The sequence below is a fragment of the Dunckerocampus dactyliophorus genome, chromosome 3, assembly GCF_027744805.1.
Source record: "Dunckerocampus dactyliophorus isolate RoL2022-P2 chromosome 3, RoL_Ddac_1.1, whole genome shotgun sequence".
NCBI classification, from domain to species: domain Eukaryota; kingdom Metazoa; phylum Chordata; class Actinopteri; order Syngnathiformes; family Syngnathidae; genus Dunckerocampus; species Dunckerocampus dactyliophorus.
In genome coordinates this window covers 13952018-13973530 of record NC_072821.1, presented here as the reverse complement: position 1 = coordinate 13973530, position 21513 = coordinate 13952018, and the positions used below count along the sequence as shown (strand labels likewise).

The window sequence follows — 21513 nt, the reverse complement described above, 5'->3', positions numbered from 1 at the left end:
TCCAGCGTCAGATGTCTCCTCCTGTCCCGTTTCTTGTCCCACATCGGACTCTGCTGTGTTTTCCTCGAATTCTGTGTCGTTTTCTCCCTCTGTCACATCCAGCGTTGAGGGGGTCAGTCGCGCAATCCCTATAACAGAGCAGACTCTGTTATTCATCAACATTTACACAGTACATACAGAGATAATTGTTGACATAAATATGAATTCATTAAAACCGACACACATTTGTTTAACTTACCGTGACTTGAGTTTGGACTTGTAAACCCCACAATAAAATGCAGTGGGTTTTGGACCGGCGGTGTTAAAGTGTTTTCCACGAATCCCGAAGTCTGTCCCCAAACTCCCCCGTCTATCGTAGAGCGATCGCCCTCTGCAAATCCTGTGTCAGAGAGGATCTTGTTAGTCATCAGCATTTACACAAAACATAAAGAGCTAATTCCCGACATCATCCTGTATTAAACTAAACCTACACACGATTGTTTACCTTGTGCCTGGTTTTGAGGCGTTATAAAGTCCACATTAAATCCCTGCATTGGGTTTTGGACCGGTGACACTAGGGCCACTGGTGGCGGTGAAGTCAGATCGATCACTGGAAATCAAACATACTCAATTTATTTTATTTTCCCCAATATATATTATATAATCAACATCCTGGCTCTCTCTCTCTCTCTCTCTCTCTCTCTCTCTCTCTCTCTCAGAGGTAGAGAGACATGCGCACTCACACACACACACACACACACACACACACACACACACACACACACACGCAGACAGGCAGACAGGCACGCACGCACACAGGCACGCACACACACAGGCACGCACACACACGCACCCTGAGAAACATAAACCTCTAAAAGAAATTTCTTTCAGCTACATGATTTGAAAACGTACCTTCAATTGGTGAAGATGCAGCTCTCCTGTAAGTAGAAAAAAAAATTTACCTTTCAGGCTAAACACCCTAGATAAATTATATACAATATGAAACTTACGTACATGCAACAGCCCATGTCAATGTCCGATGTCTTGTAGTCGTCTCCAGGCTCTGTGTTCAAACTCTCTGTCTTGACGTTGTTCGCTGATTTTTGCGAGTGATCTGGAAACCTACCGTCGACACCTGCCTTTTATACCATTTTATACAATAGGGGAGGAATGTTTAAGTGCCAGATATGTTTTTTAAAGCCTCAATCACATTGTCTTTTTTATACAAACCATGAGGCCCCTAGTATTGATTAGAGCTAGCTAAAAAAGACCCCGCCACGGATCAGTCCAAAGAAACCCCCATCTACTATAAAAATGGTATTAAAATGATCTCATGTGAACCATGGGCCCCCGCTATTGACACGGGAGCCATGAGGCCCCCGCTATTGATTATAGTTACCTAAAAAACACCCCCATGAGATATGTTTTTTAAAACTACAAGCACATTGTCTTCTCCCGTGGGAAAACGAGACACCCTATTGATATTATATATTTCACACACCCGAGACAGCACCCCACCATTCTTTCTTTTTGCTTGAGAGACCCCCATAGATCACGCCCAGGAAATCCTCATCTACTACAAAAATGGCGCGAGTATTAAAATGATCTCATGTGAACCACGGGGCCCCAACCTAATGATCATAGTTACCAGAAAACACCCCCATCAGATATGTTTCTTCATCGCCCCAAGCAGATCCTGTTCCCCAGGAAACATGAGACCCCCACCATTCTTTCTGCTTGAGAGACTCCATACACTAAACCCAGAATGCCCCCACATACCCCCTCCCCTTCCCTCCACAGCCAGTGAGAGGTGTCTCCCACAAAAATGGCGCGACTATTAAAACGATCTCATGTGAACCATGAGGCCCCCGCTATTGATTATAGTTTCCTAAAAAACACCCCCATCAGATATGTTTTTTAAAACTACAAGCACATTGTCTTCTCCCGTGGGAAAACGAGGCCCACCTTATTCATAATATATACCGCACACACCCAAGAGTCACACACACACACACACACACACATCACCCCCCAAGAATCTCGCCCACACCCCCTCCCCTTCCGCAGCCCTCTAAGACCTCTCTACTCACAGTTTAAAAAAATGATGTCATCTGATGTGTCAAGTCATCAATCATATTTTGACAGTTAGTTTCTGACGATTATTTTTAATGATTAAATTTATATGACGTCATCACATTTTGTCACTTAGTTACTCTAAATTTCTCTCACCTATTCCACCTTTTCCAAACTTAAAAACAAAAACACAGCAGCAGTGGTGGCAGCTCCAATATGTAGTGTTACCTTTCGGTAGTGGCCTGAGGCATTGTGAGCAATGTGTGGTAAAGGTAGTCGCTAGCTGGTATGGTGTGGCGAGGCATCCATACGCCAGTAAAGTAGTTCTTTGGCATAACAATATTAATAACAATAATAATAATAACAATGTCGCTGTAGCTTGGTTGATATTCAGGTCACATTCTGTAAATGAAGCCTCCTTGGCGGTTGTTGTTATTTTCAGAAGGCTTGATAGCCGGAATAGTTGCGTCCCATTATGTGAATTATTAGCTGCCTCTTTTTAGCTTTTTTTTATATCTTTAGAACGCACAGAAAAGAAAAAGACATGTGTGTTCATGTCCTACATACAGTAATTGTGGATGATGGGCAAAATTCTAAAAAAAAAACGTTTTCCTTAAGAGACTATTATTCTGAAAAGTATGACTTTGGGAACGTTCAACTTCAGAGATTCCACTGTATAACACATTACAGTACATTGCATTACAAGATGTCCTGATGTGATATTCTTGTCATGCAGCCTATATGGGGTTTATGTGGATGTTGCTCCTGGTGGCATATGGCCAGAGGGATCCCAATGCTTACTTCCTGACCCAGCACATTCGCCAGAGCTTTAGCAAAGGCGTGGCCGACACGATGAGTATTCAAGATGTGTTCAACTGGGCAAACACAACCCTGCTGAGCAGCTTGTTTGGCGATCACCCAGGTATCAATATATTTTTGTTGGTCAAATTTAGTTGGTATCATTTGTCATTTAAACAACCGATTTTTAAAGCACCCCTGCTAGATGGGTGTTAAAGCTATTTGCAGTCATGGTCTTGTTCATGTTACCTATCATAGGCTTCATCACAGATGGAAACTCAAAGCTTGTGGGTAATGCTCGTCTTCGCCAAGTGAGGGTACAGAAAAAATCTTGTCATGTGGCTCGGCGCATGCAACAGGCAGTGCCTAAGTGCCATGCTCTGTACTCATGGGAGATGGAAGATATGGGGTCCTACGGTCCAGGTTGGAACTACTCTGAGGCTGATAACACAACAGAGAACCTCCACAGCCCCTGGAAGTACCGATCCCAGGGTAAACTGAGGGCCTATCCCATCTGGGGAAGCATGATGCTGTACAGAGGAGGAGGCTTTGTGGTGGAGCTTGGACCAGATTTACATAACTCCAGCGGGTGATTTGTCTTTATACCTGTGTATGGTCTAAACCCTTGTGTAATTCAACCATGTACTCCCTCTAGATGCCTTCAGTATCTTCATGAAAACCGTTGGTTTGATGAGTATACCCAAGCCATCTTTATTGAGTTCACTGTGTACAACGCTAATGTCAACCTCTTCTGCATCGTCACACTCATGTTGGAAACCACAGCCATAGGTAAAAAGGTCATATCTGGCTATGCTACCGTTACAGAAACCTCAAAAATGTCTCTAATGGCTGCTTCTTAGGGGCTTTCCAGTTTCGTAGTGAGCTCCAAAATGTTCGTCTCTACCAATCAACTGGTGGCCTCCACATTTTTGTCATGGCCTCTGAAGCCATCTACTTCCTCTTCATCCTATATTACATGTTTGTTCAGGTATATGTATTAAAATTGCATTTAGTTTTCATCTATTACCAGTCATTCCTACATTAGTATAATTCAAATATCCCAACAGGCAAAGCTGATGAAGCAGCAGAGATGGACCTATTTCAAGAGCAAATGGAACCTGCTTGAGCTGGCGATCATCATTCTCAGCTGGAGCGCACTGTCCGTCTTTATCAAAAGGACTCTGCTGGGGAAGCGGGACATGGAGTACTACCAGAGCCACAAAGACCAGTAGGTTATAGCCTTTGAATGATCATAAAGTTTAGAAAATACCGTGACATTCTCAAAATTGTTGCTGGAATAGTGTTTGTTTGCAGGAGATTCAACAAGGACGTGGAAACAAGTCATGTCACATTAACACTATTCAATTAGTGGACTTTCAGTGCTTATAGTTGCCTTATAGCTTCAAGTTGTGTAAATGTCTGCTCAAACCCTTTTCAGGACTGAGGATAAATGAACTATTTGATTGACATCTTCACTATCCTTTGGTTTTCATGCAACTTTTACTGTCAGGGGTTACACTCCTGAACAAAATGTTAAGACCAGAGAAATTACAAGTCCAGTAATCCCTCGTTTGTCACGGTTAATTGGCTTGAGGGCTGACCATGATAAGTGAATTGAGGTAGGGTTCCTTCTCAGCATGGCTCAGGTGGTAGAGTAGTCGTCTCCCACCCTGAAGGTTGCAGGTTCGATCCTCCGTCCTCCCATGATCATGTTGTTGAAGTTCAGTATCTTGATCAAGATACTGAACCCCCAGTTGCTCCTGATGCTGCATTATCAGTAGGTGAATGCGTTATTAGAGCCCCCTTTACAATCATATTACTCAACATTGTAGATATAATCAGAGAGAATAAGCCATTGAAGATATAAATAACACTTGTGCTTGTGTGTGTTCCAGACGTGTGGACAGGAAGTCACATCGGGGGTTCAGAGTTGCGCTTTAGCTGGATTATGGCCGCAACAGTAGCCAGTGTTATTATGATTATCATGTTATTATTATTGTGCCTGTTGTGAATTAAAACCTGCAATAAGAGGTTTTAAGATTTTGTTAAAGTGTCTATCTAGAGTTTTGTGACTGAGAATTCCAGTACAGAACCTGAGCATTCTGTAGTTTAATAATAAATTATAATTAAATTACCTGAAGTTGCCTTTAAATTAACAAAGCAACTGAGCAGCCATTTTTACTGCTGTTAGACTATCAGTTATATTTCTCAGGTTTCCTTATTATCTGATCAAATTTTCACAAGAAGAAGTAAAAACTACAAAAATTCGACTGTGAAAATACAATCATGTTGTTGGAATAATAACGTGCTGCCTCCAGATACGCCAGTTTTCATGAGACAGCCAAGGCTGATGCAGTGCTGGGCTATCTGATTGCTTTCCTGGTGCTCCTGGCTACAGTCAAACTGTGGCACCTGCTGAGACTCAACCCCAAGCTGCACATGATCACAGCGACTCTCCAGCGAGCCTGGACGGATATCTCTGGCTTCCTGGTGGTCATGACCATCATGTTTCTGGCCTACTCCATCGCTGTGAGTAGTTTCCCACACTCGGCATCAGAGAGCTGTTAGAGATTATGTTTTTCTTTCCAGTTTGTTGACATTACAATGAGGAAAATATTTGAAAATGTTTCAACATATTGTAGCCACACAGGCTGAAATGAATGTGTTCATGATTTCAATGATCATACCATAGCAGTCAACATACACTATCAGAGCAATCTGTGCTATGATCTTCTGGCAATGTTCTGACATTATTGTCTCATCTTTGCATTTTTGTACATTATTTCACTTTCAGTTTGTAGCGGAAAAGTACAATATTTAAGTCAGCCAGTTGAAAAATGGGAAATTCATCGAGTGGTCTTAAAACAATTATAGAACATTACTTCTTTCAGCAGCCTTTCACAAAATGAAGAATATATTTGATTCTGTTTTTTCCAGTCGAATCTGATGTATGGCTGGAAGCTGTACTCTTATCGCACTTTATTTGATGCTGCTCAGACCATGGTCAGCCTGCAGCTAGGCATTTTTAACTATGATGAGGTAAAAAGCTTTACCACCATAGATGATTCCACCTGATATAGCTGCTGATTCATGTATTTCCCCCGTTGTATATCACAGGTTCTGAATTACAACCCAGTCCTGGGTGCCTTCCTCATTGGCACCTGTATTGTGTTTATGACATTTGTGGTGCTCAACCTCTTCATCTCTGTCATCCTTGTGGCCTTCAGTCAAGAGCAGATACATCACAAAGTAACCCAGTCACACAGTTCATTTCAGTCTTTGTCAATCATTTATTCGAATAATGTACAAAATACTGAAAAAGCCTTTGGATATGATTCTTTGCAGCCATCAGAGGAGGAGGAGATAGTGGACCTGATGTTGATGAAAGTCTGCAGTTTATTCGGAGTTAAATGCAAGAAGCACGGTGGTGACAGCCTGTCTAACAAGACCGGAATTTCATCAACTTCAAACAATGGAATTTCAACAATCTCCCCAGAAAGTGTAGACAAGGATTTATATGGTCCTCTTTAGTCAACATTGTTATAATAACACCCTGTGTGCTTTGTTGGTGTTGTTGCTTGCTTGCTTCATTCTTCCACTGTGTACAGTATATACTGTAAGTGTGCATTGTTAATCAACTGGTCTGTCTTCAGGAATGTCTATATTGCAAAAGAAGTTGAATCAGTAATCTAGGCTTTAATATGCGCAATGAATATGCATTTTTTTTTAAATATGTAAAACAATGCCACATGTTCATACACATCCATGTGCATAATTAAATAGAATTTTTATTATGTATGTATATTTAGCTTGAGAATGTACAGTATATCTTTGGACTACACAATTTTGAGCAATATCTGCTAAGGTGTCTGATGTTGAACTTATCGTATCACAGAGTAAACAATGAAACAACAATACCTAACAGCTAAATTGTGGAACACAAACAAAATCAAGCTATTTAAGCAATATCAAATCACCATTTAATGATGTTATCCGATTCAACAAAACAATCCATTGTGAGTGTACACTCAAAATACAGAGTAATGTGGTATATGAATTGAAAAGAAACCATGAGTAATTAATTCGTTGCATGAATCAGCTGCCTAGTTGCCATTCAAGCGATCATGAAAATTTTCAAACAGCTAAAATCATGCACAAAGCAACCAACAACCGGCTACCCAATAGAGATGTATGCCAACACAACATTAAAGACATTTATCATATCCATATGTGGAGTAAAATTGTGTAATGGATTGAGGAAGGAACTCAAACAATGAGTCAGTTTAGGACAGGACAAGCATGTGGTGCAAGGTCGGGCATGTGGAGGAAGAAGAACGCTGAGCAGCACAGTGTCTGACGTCATTGATTCTGAATTCATTTAAAGCCGTGCTTATAATTTAAATACCGTGGCAGAATTTGTGATTTCCTGGCCATTTTTCAGAGAATTTGAATGATATTAAAAATGATATTGCAAAATTAATGGTACGTAAACTTATGAGCACAGCTGTATTATTCAATATATTTTTATTATACAGTCCAAAATTATTTATTCACGAGTCAATGTTTCTGTAATTTTTGTATTCCTGTATTTATTTTTCATTACTGAATAATCTATATTATGTTACACATTATTTATTCTTTTCTTCTCCAATAGAAGAAAATGACAACATGGGAACATGTTAAGCAGAGGGAATGAACAGAATCTCAGACATGGAAAAGTTTAGGATAGGATTAATCTGCTTTACTCTACTTCTGCTTTACTCTACTTCTTTTCAGGCATGCTGAATTTCGCAGTCATGTAATTGTTTGCATTGTTAAGCATGTTCGAAATAAACTAAACTACTAGACTGTGCAAGTGTACCTAATGAAGTGTCTGTTGGTGATGTGACGTATTGCGTCACCTGTGTGGGCGTGGCTCTTCATTTGTCACACTAACTGACTCGTCGGCGGCTTAGTCGGCAGGCCAAGGGGCGGAGGCGAGAGTGTGTTTGTGTGTGGGTGAGTAGCAGAGTGACAGCAGAAACAGTTGGCGAGCAAAAACGACGCGGTCACGGCGGTGTGGACACAAGTTTGGACGTTTTTTTCTGTTTGGGACACCAACGATCAAAAGGGACAGACGAAACTGTGACGTCACGCTCGTGTTTTTACCAGAGAGTGTCCGGCTTCTGCTCTCGTGAGGGATTGCGATGCCCTCTGACTTTGTCGCACTCTTCAGCGGGGAGCTCGACGTAACTTTTCCCGGATCCCTGCGCTTCACAGGTAACAAAAGTACCCTTTTGACGTTTAATGTTGCGTTTACTTGGGCGATGACACCTGTATGGTCAGAACGACCCCCCCTAAAAAACGCCCCGGGCTGCTAGCTCACACCGGTCAGACCAGTTTGGTTTATGTCATTGGAAAGTAGCGCAGTACTTTTCGTGGGTAGTTTGTGCTTGCCCCCCCCCTCCCGGGCATCACACTCTCTTGAAGAGGGGCGCTAGTTGGCCAATAAACATAAAGTGAGTGTGCTGCATGGGGGCCTAAACAAGCCCTCAGGTACTGTGGGTTAGCAGTAGGTGCTAGTCAGAATCCCTGTCCAACAGTTTTAATCATGAACTCAGTGTCCGTTCATGGATGTTTATGCTGCATACATACTGTAGCTGCAAACCAATCATGCAACCATTTGTGCAGAGTTAATAGATATCACAACATTTTCTTCTGCAGTAAAGATAATCAATGTAATGGCTTTCCATCTGTTCTGTCAAGTTTTCTTTACAATTGCAAAAGCGGACATCGCTAAATAGTTTTCTCCTATTGACACCCAACCAAAGCCTGGTCAATCATTAAAAGGCTGGCTGCCTGGTGTGTAAACCTTGGCTTAAATCGCTGAATTAATATTGACTCTGCTGTGTTAAGCAAACTTGGTGGCATGTGCTTCAAAATACTTGATTGCCTAGAAATGTTGTTGATATCTGATGTTGAAAAGGAAAACAAAGTGGAGGGAAAACATCAGATTAGGCCTCATGGGGATTTAGTAGTACAATGATCCTGTATTTTCTGCCATAAACCTACTGGTAGCTAAACAAAAAATATGACAAGCCGACTTCTAAATTTAGTTGGTTACGGAACATTAGTTCCATCATTGTGTTGTGGTCTGCTCTATTAACGTGACTTTCTGCAATGTACACTTCCCTAAACAACCTGTCACGTGAATGTGCCTAAACTAGCTCAATTTTTGTACTTTCTCCTGTCAAGGACGTTTCAGTACAGGACAAAAACCTAATTTTCTTTACACTAACAATTCCCTACACACTTTAACATTTGTTCAACTAATCTGACAAAGATTTGACTTTAAGTGAAATTCTTCTTAAATTGTGCAAACATTATTTTATGTGGGCGTGGCAAAGAAAGTGGCAATTGTCTGCCATCGCTACCTTCTTTTCAATCTAATTGATTAACCATTAACTTTAAACAAACCCCAGTAAAAGACAAATCTGTTCAGGTCAAAATATCACCTCCTCTGGTATTTACTGCGCACTTGTGACTTTGTTTCAGCCGCAAAATTCAATATATGGTTTGGAGTGGTTTAACCTGTTGTGGAAATCTGATCTCTACGTCGGAACCTTTTAAAGGCCAAAAACAATCCACTCAAATTTGTTTGGACTACATGTGGGCATCGCAACCCTTTTATTACCTGTACAGGCAATATTTTACACAACATTTGAACATTCTTGAAGTCCACATAAGTAGGTTAACCACATTAAAGTGATAAAAAAACCCCCTCATTAAATCTTCTCTTAACTTAAATGGCGAATGAAGAGGGTTTAATAAAAGTTTTGTTGGAGATTCAGATCTCATTTTCTTTCTTTCAGGCATATTATTTGGCTTGTATATCTTAGTTATTTTCTAACTTGTATTACTTTTTGGTCTCCTGATCGTTTGTAATGATATAATGATGAGTCTCCATTTATAATGACAAACACAACATCTTGGGTTCATGAGAGGCTCTTGCATTGTGCATTTTTAGCAATGTTGTTAATTTTCTGCAGCGTACCAGATGCATCGTGTTTGTGAGAAATGAAACAGACTATTGTCTCCTTGTCTGTTTTTAGTTAGCTAAATGTGTTTTTAGACAAAACTGATGTTTGAATATCTCAAATCACCACATAATCATATTTGCATTTGAAAGAATTCCTTTTTTTTGGAAAGTGTTTGGTGCAAAATAATTCCTCCGAGCATCTGTTTTTTCTTGTGTCCCATCAATTGCAAGTTGATTGCCTTCATTGAGTTTGAGTGGTACTATTGCATTTTATATCAATTCTAATATGGACATTTTGACTGTGCACAAGGTTCTTGTCCATTTCGGAATCAGCTTCCTATCATATGGCAGTGGATTTGTCAATTATTTGTGAAAAACCCAGAGGACCTGTGAGGTTGAACATCACACCTTCATGTTTCCTTCCACAGCAAGATGCATCTGACGACATTAAATATTAAATGAGGGGAATCTTGCCTCTTTCCATTGGCAGATAAGAAGCTGCAGTTAAGGTGTCAAGAACTCATGTCTCTGCTGCAATCCAACCCAATATTCCCATCTTGAAATAAACCCTTGCTTTAGGGCTGCTCTTTCTGTTGTTGTTGTTGATGTTAGGCAACAATTCTAAGATGATTGGTTCGGCATCGGGTGGTGATCCCGGCTGGGGGACATCATTCCACTTTTTCTGCCTCGTCAGTGCTAGTCAGGGGTCAGTCGATAGGATGTTTATGTGATCCATTGCAATGGCGGATTGGGAATACGAGGGCAGTCATACACGACTCGGTCCGCTGTCTCATCACCTAGGTCACATTTCCTGCAGATGGTGTCCACCATCCGGTTTATCTTGGCAAGCGAATATTTATGGGGATGGCCGCTTCGAAATCGACTCACAGTCACCTGTTCCTTGCATGTTAGTTATATCTTGTTCCTTCAATTTCTCCCATCATTTGCCATAGACTTGTTGGAGACGGACATGGGCGATAGGATGGCTAGGCCTGTCACGATAAGAAAGATAAAAAAAAACCCAAAGTCAATCATTTTTGCCGGCCTCAGTAAATTGACGTGCATTGTTTTCCTCGTCTTTCTTTCAGGCGGAATGACAAGAGGGCTCACTCTGCAGCTGTCTGTACGCGTTGGTACTATAGTGGAATGAACTGAGAGAGTGAACCCTTCGCTCACCTATGAGCTTTGTCCCAGTATGTGGAGGCGGGGCTGCCTTGGCTGGCAGCAAGTTAGCCTTGTGAGCAAACATACACTAACGTGAATGAAGGCACAAAAGCGATTGTTTCTAAGGCAAATGCCACAGCCCCGATGTGGGGATATTTTGGTTTTAAACAGAATGAACAAGGTGTGTGCATGAACACTGACGAACCGATATGTCACATTTGTTTAAAATAGTGACGAGGAAGAAGGGGAATACGATACTTGTATGCACACCTACAACGCAGGTGGAAAGGAGCCTTCGTCCCGACAGTCAGTCAGTGTCGCTCGTTACATTGCAAAAGAAATGCAGCATTTCCGGAAATGGTACAAATGTTTGACAGTACGACTTGCCTGTGAGAATGTACATGTCATAAACAGCAATTCCTGAACCGTATAACCGAGTGAAGAAGACGTGTTGAAGGACACCAGAAACACGTGTGGTTTTTATTGGGGTGTTTGTTTTCTTAACAGAGACAGTCTGAAAAAATCATCTCAAGAAATGTTGTCAATAATATTGATTATTGACAATAACATGATGGTAAATTATTGTCCAGCAAAATTTATTGTGACAATCCTAAGGATGGCCAAAAGTCTCCTTCTATATCGCCGCCATCGATGATGCCAATTGGGTTGGCTTTGACTCCTCGTGCTTAGTTCTGTACATTGCTGTTTGTGTTGTTGACACCGAGCTAGAAATGTGGTGAATCAAGTATGCCTCCATGTTGAATAGCAACAAAGGACCACAAAAACTTACATTTACACCTGCACTACAGTATCTAGATGCAAGATAATTATACTCAGTTTTGATTGTCACTGTCACATTGGTATTAGTTTACAAAGACAATACCACAACAGTCCCTCTCAGGGCCATTTGAGGTCTTTTAAATTTATAAACAGTTTTCCCCGTAGGAAATCACCTTTGTGGAGGTGCGGTTGTGGTGAGGATAAGGCAGCGCAATTCTGACAACATGAAAAAACACGGAAAAACAAGTGCATGCGTGCAGCGTAGCCAAGTCACAGAAAAACAGTAATGTGATTGGTCCTAACCTGTTATATATGATAACTGTTACATTTTATAAAGTAAAATCAATAGAAAGAGTCACAAATAATCCAGAAAGCCAAAGTCTGCAGCACACTCGCTCAAATTGATACATGCTGTCAAACACTTGGTTTTATTTACTTAAAGGTGCTGTCTGCGGTTAGGTACTGCATGGGGGGGGCGCTAACGTTTGAACATACTATATCCCGCCCTCTTCCTGCACCAATCAACCACGATAAACGATGGCCGACTGTACAACATTGGTCAAACATTTAGCTATTACTTGCAGTTATACAGCCAGAAGTAAAAACATATGATACATACAATGTCGTCAGTTGTTTATTAGCCAGTGTTAGCAACGCTAGCTATTCAACATCTTTCTCAATGAGGTTATTTGAGAAATAAGAATCATTGAAAGACATAACAACATGAATGTCATTGGTGAGTGCACTTAGGCTGTAACAAACGGCAGATGAGGGTAACATTAGTTATGTTTGTTGTCAGCTAATGGTTGCAAGTTTAGCTACTAATGTTAGCTAGGAGTGCCCCGGTGCAACTTTTTCACTTCTGATACAATACTGATGTAGCAGCCTTGAATATATATATATGCATAAATATTGTATACCAATTTTATATATATAATTGGTATATAATATTTACCGATCCGATAGCACGAATCCGAATCATACGTACTTTTATTTCTTGTTTTGTAGCGTGAAGTGTCAGAACAGGCTTGATCAAGTGATATTAGAGAACAATAGTCAGCAACAGTAACTCATTTGCATCTCGATGTATCTGGTGTATAGTTTTATTGAAACTTTTAAACCTGACATTACTCACCTTTGACAGGGGCTGGCTCTTTTCTGTTACAGCCAATTTCTCACGCTTTGCAAATGTTTCATACAGCAGTGGGTGATTGACAGAGCCGTGGTCTTGTGAAAATCCTCATGCTGTTTTTTTGCGGCGCTGCTTCGAATGCACAATGAGGTTGATTGTATGATTCAGTGTCACCACAGGAAACTTGAGTTTTGCACACAGCTGCAACGTCCTTTTGTAACTTTAACGAAAAATACTGCCACACGGCTGACATCACTCCTGCTCCTTGCTGAACACGCAGGCGCACTCTGTTGTTGTGATCACGTGGGCTCTGCATGCTGAATGGAAGTGCTGCTGCTGGATGGAAGTGCTGGTGTGGCGTTTGGAATGGACTGCTTGTATCGCAGTGCCAATATAGGAGATTTTAGACCAGGGGTGTCAAACTCGTGCCATGGAGGGCCGAGACACTGCAGGTTTTCTTTCCAGCCAGTCACTAAAGCAGGTGATTATAATGATCAACATGTTCAGTTTGAGGGAAGGAGCTCATCAATTAAATCACCTGCTGAAGAAACTGGTTGGAGAGAAAACCTGCAGCGTTTCGGCCCTCCAGGGCACGAGTTTGACACATGTTTTAGAGGCAGGCCGATATAATCAGATATATGTGACTGATATCTGATATTAATATTGAGACACTCCCAGCGTTAGCGATCATTGACTGTATCTCCTATCATAACAGCAGAAAAACCTAATTTGTTAGCGTAACCCACGACAGGATTGTTTCGTTATAATATAGATCAGTAACAATATACCGCTGCTAAAGCTATGTATGGAAATGCGTGTGAGTTTACTCACAGGTTCAAGAGGAATAGGTTTACTTGGTGTTGTTTTTTGTTGGCTGCTTTCTGTTGTACATTTTTCCCGATAGCTTCTGTGAGACTGCGTTTGTGACAGTAATGAACGCCACTCCCCCTTTTCAGGCCGAACAACAATTCTCATTCAGTTTAACTCGTAATTGTGAAGAATAGAGACATTTTTGGTACAGTCTGCTCTCTCAAACCATCGTTGATAATCTATAGCTAGCCTATAGCTAGTCAAGTCTGCTATAGCTATAGTGGTGGCATTCTTATATTTTGTGGTTGACAAAAGTGTAATTTGGAGGCGAAGAGGGATAGCACCTTTTAACTTTGAAATGTGCATGTTTATGATGGACTTTTTCACAATTTGAACCTGTCATCTTTTCTTTACTAAGTGGCAAAACAGCCACAAAAATCCAAAGAAAAAGGAGAATTAATCCTTTGGTGCTCATTTAGCTGTGGTATTACGAGATTTGCTGACATATTTCTTTGCAAAGTTTTGTTTTATCTTAAGATTTTGAAGCTTTATAATTCAATAAAACATTTAATAAAAGTCACCACTATATCAAAATAAGAAGACTGTCATGTCAACATTTCAGGACACAAGTAACATTGTTTTAACTTCTTCATTTTGGTAGAAAACTTACAATTTCAGCACAAAATAAGGTGCGAGCTGCTTATGGTGTTTTTATGTACTTTCAGTGAACGGTGGAGGCCTTGGTCACAGTGGTGTGCTTTTTAGGTGTACTGTATCTGAGCTTTCTTAAAAACCTTCTTAAAAAAAAGAAGTTGCACAATAAAGTTACTGTTCGGCCAAGAGACTCCACTGTTTTATTACTAGAAATGCCAGTTGTGCAACGTTAACCAACGAATAGGAGTCACAGTCTTGAAAAATCTCAGTTATGAATATAGATTAAAGTATCTGCCCGTAGGCGTATCCCTTTATGTTGAACACCATATTGATTTATGATGCCTCTCGGGAGTTGAAACACTTATTTGGTTATTTGCAGTGCCACTCCATTATGGGCAAAAATTTGGGATGCCTGACTGTAGCATAGCTACAGTAGTTGTCATATTTCAATATCGCCTGTCTTTTTTTTTCTGTGTCAGCTTGAACAACCTTGGCAGGAGGACAAAGGTGTTTTAAGGTGTGATCTGTACGACCTTGAAGGCACAACAGTGGCCCGGTAGTAAAATCATAGCAGTTAAAAGTCGAGTGCTGTTGAGTGTTGTTGTTGACTTGTAAGGTGATAACCATCATCAAGACATCTTTTTCTGTTTTGAAAGGGATAGGGGTGTGTATGGGGGTACTGACCCATTTTATGCACATAAAAAGTAGCTATACTAACTTTACACAATGGTTCCTTTTTATGCCTATGCACATACAATATAACTACAACCATAATTTTACATTTGCAACTGTAGAAAGCAACCTTTCACTTTTGGCCAGGCAAAGGGCATCCTCTGCTGTTTTTACAAATATCACCCAAAACACTGGACATAAACGTAATACTGTAAGTCCTCCAAACACAAGCTTTTAAGGACAGGGGCTGTCATCTGCTGGTTGTTTTTCTTGTTATCATAAAAATAGACTTAAATTGCTATACTATGTTACACAGAGAAACAGAAACATTTGATACATGTTTGTGCACACAAAATTCCTGTATTAACTGGAATGTAGAAGTGATTGTGAAAAGCTCTGAGATGTGAACATCTTTTTCCGATTGCCAATTCCGAATCAAGGTCCTATTGCGGTTATTAAAAACCTGCATTTGCCTGTATCAACCCGAATATTAGGTCATATACAGTAAACATGTAAATAGGAAGATACACCTGACTGGAATATTGCATCTTTATTGAGCATGGTCAATGCTTACTGCGATTGGCTGGCTGCCAGTCCAGGGTGTACTGCGCCTCTCGCCTGAAGTCAGCTGGGATAGGCTCCAGTCAATCGCAGTAAGCATTGACCATGCTCAATAAAGATGCAATATTCTAGTCAGGTGCATTTTCCTATGGAGGGGTATCCCTTGACCCTAATGAGAATAAGCGGCATAGAAAATTGATGGATGTATGGCTTAATGCTTAAATTGCAGAGAATTTGGGGGATTTGTTTGTGCCTGGCATGACGTTGAGCAGAAGTGGTAAACATTTACGTTTCTGGGTGAGGAGGAAAAAAATGTAATGGTATAAATATTATGAAGTGCATCGATGGGTGTAAATACAGGGGCAGTATTTTATTTTTTTTTATTACTCGTGGATGCAAACGTGTGTTGTCCTAAAGAGGATATGAACCTTAACCGGATATCGTGCGCATGTATACTTAGTCACTGTTACTCTGCTTTCATCGAAGCAGAAGTAAAGCAAAAGAGGACAAAGACCCCATTACAATAATGATCACCACAAACGTGTCCTGACCTGACCCCAAAATGATGTGTCTAGACGCCATACCTTTTTATTGAGTTGATGCAGCGTCATAAGGCAAAATGACACAGCCACCTCCCATCCTTCTGTAGCAAGACCAAACCTGATGAATTTGACTCAGTAGCTTTTCTGGTCTTCAAGTGTCTACTTAAAGGAAAACTGCACTTTTTTTTTTTTGCCCAACCACAGTCTTTATGTGAGACATAAACACTTATGTCTTTCCCTTTTCTGTGCCTTCTAGATATTGGAAAAACTGCTAGCACGGGGCAGCTAATAATGTAAGTACTGGGTTTCACCTATTCCGCCTATAAAGCCTCTAAAAAGACCTCAAACATTGTTTTATGGTTTTATATACATGCTTGACCATGTAGTAACAGGCACATTCATGATGATGCCTTATTTTTGTCATGTTACGCATTACCGGAACGTCTTTCCTGGGAAAAGCCCATAGCAACGACTGCTGCTTCCGTCAACAACAGCATAGAGAGAGGTTTGCTACCTCTAATCATGGCAGACTTTGTGAGAGTTGACGCTACCAGCTATGTTTTACTTGTGCTCCTCCCAGGAAGAGAATAACATTGCTGAGTGCCGGGCAGATCCAGCTAGAGTGAAACACTAAGCAATTATCATGTAGCACTCATGCTAAATGTTTCATCGATAAAATAAGAACATAAAACAGTCACAAGCAATGTCCGCTCTCACTGGGATGCAGACTGATGGAATGGCTGTGTCTTTCAGCGCAAGACATGTGCTCCCCATTGCGCTGGTAAATCCTGCATAGTTCTCAAGTAAAAAATGCTGAGATCTGAAGAGAATCTAGCTGAGTCTTTTTAGCTAGTATCCAGTGCTTCAGCGGGTCCGAATTTTTAGTTGGTAGTGTGTGGAATTTTGACCAACTTCTCTTCTTATTGCCATAATCTTCTACTGCGTAGAACATTTTGTCGGACATGCCATGGCTGGCTCCATGCAGTGTGAAGGTAATCTAATCTAATGTCATGTAAAGCCTAGTGACCAGAATATTACGATTTGTCTTTCAATATTTTTTGATTAATAATAGGCCTTTGTCAACCACGATACAGCGATCATTAATTAATTTGTGAAAAACCTTGATAGTGAGGGAGCGATGTTCGAACCGCAATGTAGTGGGGGACGACTGTACTCGATTTTATATCTGCAAGTGAATATTTAAAACATTTTTCCAATCCCTCTGTATTTTTTGCTTTAAGGCTGTGATTGTTTTGAGGTATTCTCAGTCACATTTTATTTTTGTGCTGGCATTCTCACTGTTCTCTTTTCTCTTAGTGAGTGCCGTAGGACTGAATGTGATCATCACTCTGTGAGCTAAATGTCCACATATTAAATGACCAACTTTACAATCATTTGTCATGTACACATGTATGCTTCATGCATTGTGAAAGACTATTTTGCCTTAATGAATTAGCAGTAAGCCATTTCAATTAGGTCACTTGTGCACACAACATTGTGAAACAAATCCACCTCAGTGTTGACTCAATTAAGCAGTTTGCATAGTCACTTGATGATGTCATGCTGTGAAAGTGTGTCTTTGTTGCTAAAGGCCTTTCCTGTTGCTTCAGCACCATCTTCCTTTGAATCAGACAGAAATGGCTCGTCTGGCTTTATTATACGCATGCATGAGTGTGCGTGTGCATTTGAATAGAATTAGATTCCACTGCTTCCATGTCAAACTTGATATTTCGTCCCTCCTTATTTAAAGGGACTGTATGCAACATGTTCCCCACTGCCTAGAGGGCGGCAACATTCGAATGTGTTATGCATTATATCCCGCCCTCTTACTGCTTAATGTCACCGTTCCAAAACCGCTGAAATAGTCTGCCATACTGTCCTATGGTATGAAAGAAAGTGGAGGTCCAGCGTGGCCACTATGTGGGAATAATTTGTCATGTCCTGTGTTATTCCTCGCAGTTGGAACTGAGCGTCGATGTGCTGAAACTAAGGGCATGAGATGTGTTGCCAAAAGTTGGCAACTTAACCGTCACGGTATAGCGAGCAGTGACGTTAGCTGCCTCATTAGCATCAAGCGGCGCCTGTGTTACAAGCCGTGTACCCTTGTAGAGTTTTGCATCCCGAAGCGTGTGGATTTAGTGTGGATTTCACATGGCTCAGCAGCTGTTGAACTATTGTGTAAGCACATAACACTATCTCACCGATTTTCAAGTATAATTTTACACATCCTATTTGCTGCCTTGTGTTAGATGTTATGACATTCTTCATTCCCGAAGCGCTTAAAGAACGACAACCATGTGTCATGACAGAGACTGCCACTGAGCTGATTTACTTCTTGTCAAGTATTTGGATTAGGGCTGTCAATCAATCGGTTAAAAATATTTTATCACGATTAATCGCATTTGGTCCCTAGTTAACTCATAATTAATCACTCAAAAAAAGACGTTTTTTAGATATAAAAAGCAGGAATTTAAATCTTTGTGGTAAACGCTTCCATACTCTTCTAGATATACAAGTTAAGATACGATTCAAAAAGGATATATTTCAAAAACAGAACAATTGGATACAGTGTACAAAGGATCAGATTTGATTCGATATGATTCAACGATTACGTTTGTCAATGTGGACGTTAATCTTATATTATAAAATAAAGAAGCCGATTGTATAAAAGTCTCATTCTTAAAGTATTTTCAAAAGTGTAAAAGAGCACATCGTAGCCCCAAGCACGCTGTAAGGCAGGGGTTCCCAACCACCGGGCTGCAGAAAACATTCAGGTGCAATGATTTAAAAAAACAAATCTCACATTAGCTGCCACGACGCTCTGTTTCCTCAAGCTCCGGTGCAGGCCGAGGGCCAAACAGGACGTGTGCACGTTAATTGCGTGTCAAAAAAAATTGTGCCATTAAAGGAAACCCCCGTTAACGTTAACTTTGACAGCCCTAATTTGGATATTGCAGCATGTAGCCCAGGGTCTAACTTGCCTCTCTTCCGAACTCAGATGGGATAGGTTCCAGTTTACCCGTGACCCTAATGAGGACAAGCGGTATAGAAGATGGCTGGATGGATGTCACATGTAAGCGATACAATTAAAGGAGATCAGGTATTGTTACTTTTGGCTGTTCAACAGGACATTATGATATGTGTAAGGCTGCATAATTTTGTTTTTGGATGTTTGAATGTTTTATTTTCCTCAGAAATTTGTAACTGTAGTGCAATAAAAAAAGAAACTGGACGCGAATATTTTGTAAATATAACTGACCCAATATGCCATCAGCACAAGTGTTCTTGAGCCATGATGCATACGAGCAACCATCAGAAGCTGCTGTTGTTAATATGCATTCATGTATGGACGTTATTGCTCAAACACCTACATGGGACAAAACACTTGATCAGTGTTCATTAATCTCAAATTATGAGAAGGAAATAAGACTCACACTCCAGATGAAGTTTTATTTGTATTAAAATCAAGTAAAATCAGACAGAATATCTTTCGCAGCTTCAGAGCCCTGGACCTCGTTTCATTCATGTGTATCCATCTTCTGGCCGAATAAAAGAGAGTCCCGATCGATAGTCCCACTTTATCCGACAGTAAGAACACTAGTCTGAGAAACTGACACTTACCGGAGCCAAATCCATCTCAGCAGGCCCAGTTTTGGGCCTGTGTCGGTAAGTTTTCATTGCTTTCCTCTGGCTGGTACATTGATCACCATTCGCAGCTCGCGTGTGTAAGTCCCGTTTTATGCCATCATCTGGAAGTATCATCTGCCGTTACGGCAGTGGTACTTATTATGATAAGAATTGTACTGGCCGCTGGTGTCTTTCTTCCTTAGTTCCTGTTCCATTATTTCTATGAACTACTTGTAATCATTCACTAAGTTATTAGATTGATCAAACAATCAAACAATTATATCTATACTGTATTTATTTTAAGGCACTCAACAATAATACAATCAATAACATCAATGCAAACAGTTATTCTAAAAGCTACTTGTAATAATTATTTGCTCACTCAGTAAATTATTTTTTTCCTACAGAACCAAGCACTTTTCCACCTGAGCTATGTCACAACTGTGCAATCACCAGAATGGGGGATGTAGTAGTAGGGGGTGCCAAATTAATTGCCCATTCATTTTCAATGGGACAATTAATTTAAACACTAATGGTTACCATTTGATTTGTCCATTTGTTTTTAGCAGACTAAAAACAGCAGAAATTGAAATGTTGGAAAGTAAGAATGAGACTGAATGCTGAAATGTATAAAACAATCTCCCTGGCTCAATCAATCGGAAGTTACTCTCTCCTCAGTTTGACCATCGCCCCTAATTAGTCTACAGGTGGTGGCGATTAGAGGACAGTGGCGTCTGTCTGACGTAATAATCAATAATTTTATACAATATGATGAAGGCCTATACAGCAATTGAACCAGCAGCCTCTGGGTTGGGAACCAAGCATTCTACCAACTGAGCCATGTCACCTTTGTAGAACCAGCAGAATGGAGATAGTAGTAGAGGGCGCCAAATATTGCCCATTTAAATGGGAAAATTTCCCACAGAAAATATGAAATTACACTAAATGTGTGAATATTTTGAAAATTCTGAATAGATAGCCACTTGTCCTGAGCTGAACATTTTGACGTTGGATTGGTTTGAATTGGTTGAGAAATGAAGGAGGAATTAGCGGACAAAACATAAGGCGGAATAAGAAGAAGAAGAAGCAGAATGAATAGATGAAAAATGCTTTCAGCATTCACATAATTACAATACTAGTGCAGATTATGTGACTTGATCGTACGAAAACTCCGGGACCCATACAACGAACGGTTAATCTTGAACAATGTATCAATGCTATGCTATGGCCATTGTTTTGGTCTTGTGGTACTATCCCTGAAAGATCATGTAAGGTGCAATTTCACAAATAAGATACTTCATCTTATTTCTTCAGTTAAATTTGACTATTCAAATTTGTTTGCTCACAAGAATTGAGCCGACTTGTGTGTTGAGCTGTGTTGCTATAGAGCCACTGGCAGTCTTCATGTAGGCTTGGCTGTAAACATTTTAGGGTTGTTGTACACGGTTTGCTGCAGATGACAGCCCTTACTATCTTCAGGTATTCTGACATAGTGATCCTTGTGTGACTAACCACTTTACATATTATGCCAGGTTTAAGGTACTTTTTTTTTTTAGCTAGTTAAAAAATGCATAATAGGTCATTCTAAATTCCGCACAGGGATAATGCAAACCTGTTGGGCAAGTTAAAGTACAGATCTCGTCTATGATAATGGTAAACAAGACGGTAGAGATAGTGAGAGGATTGTGTAGTGGAGAAGGGGT

General features: G+C 40.4%; 2 protein-coding genes and 1 long non-coding RNA gene across 9 annotated transcripts in view; 2 read left to right on the top strand and 1 right to left on the bottom strand.

Annotated features, from left to right (window-relative positions):
- Window positions 1–6507, top strand: part of LOC129178633 (polycystic kidney disease protein 1-like 2) — a 40348-nt gene extending 33841 nt beyond the window's left edge. Inside the window, exons 33-41 of the mRNA XM_054771025.1 lie at window positions 2789–2974; window positions 3109–3439; window positions 3506–3639; window positions 3711–3838; window positions 3918–4078; window positions 5169–5379; window positions 5788–5889; window positions 5968–6099; window positions 6196–6507. Coding sequence (XP_054627000.1) covers window positions 2789–2974; window positions 3109–3439; window positions 3506–3639; window positions 3711–3838; window positions 3918–4078; window positions 5169–5379; window positions 5788–5889; window positions 5968–6099; window positions 6196–6381 — 1571 coding nt within the window. The 3' untranslated portion in view covers window positions 6382–6507. The remainder of the gene's footprint in view (window positions 1–2788; window positions 2975–3108; window positions 3440–3505; window positions 3640–3710; window positions 3839–3917; window positions 4079–5168; window positions 5380–5787; window positions 5890–5967; window positions 6100–6195) is intronic.
- On the bottom strand, window positions 219–1751 carry LOC129178634 (uncharacterized). Its single transcript, XR_008569819.1, has 3 exons — window positions 892–1751; window positions 485–589; window positions 219–379 (listed from the first exon to the last, which is right to left on the bottom strand). It is a non-coding gene; the product is annotated as an uncharacterized LOC129178634 (long non-coding RNA).
- A 1305-nt stretch (window positions 6508–7812) lies between the features above and the next one.
- nfat5b (nuclear factor of activated T cells 5b) overlaps window positions 7813–21513 on the top strand; it is a 37176-nt gene continuing 23475 nt past the window's right edge. For 2 of the 7 annotated variants that reach the window (XM_054770964.1, XM_054770969.1), the window contains exons 1-3: window positions 7813–8109; window positions 16440–16476; window positions 19182–19256. Coding sequence is in view for 1 of the 7 variants with exons in the window: in XM_054770962.1 (XP_054626937.1) it covers window positions 8037–8109 (73 nt within the window). In the remaining 6 variants the exon portion in view is untranslated. Of the gene's footprint in view, window positions 8110–16439; window positions 16477–19181; window positions 19284–21513 lie in introns of all 7 variants that reach the window. The other 5 variants (XM_054770963.1, XM_054770968.1, XM_054770966.1 and 2 more) reach the window with 5 other exon arrangements.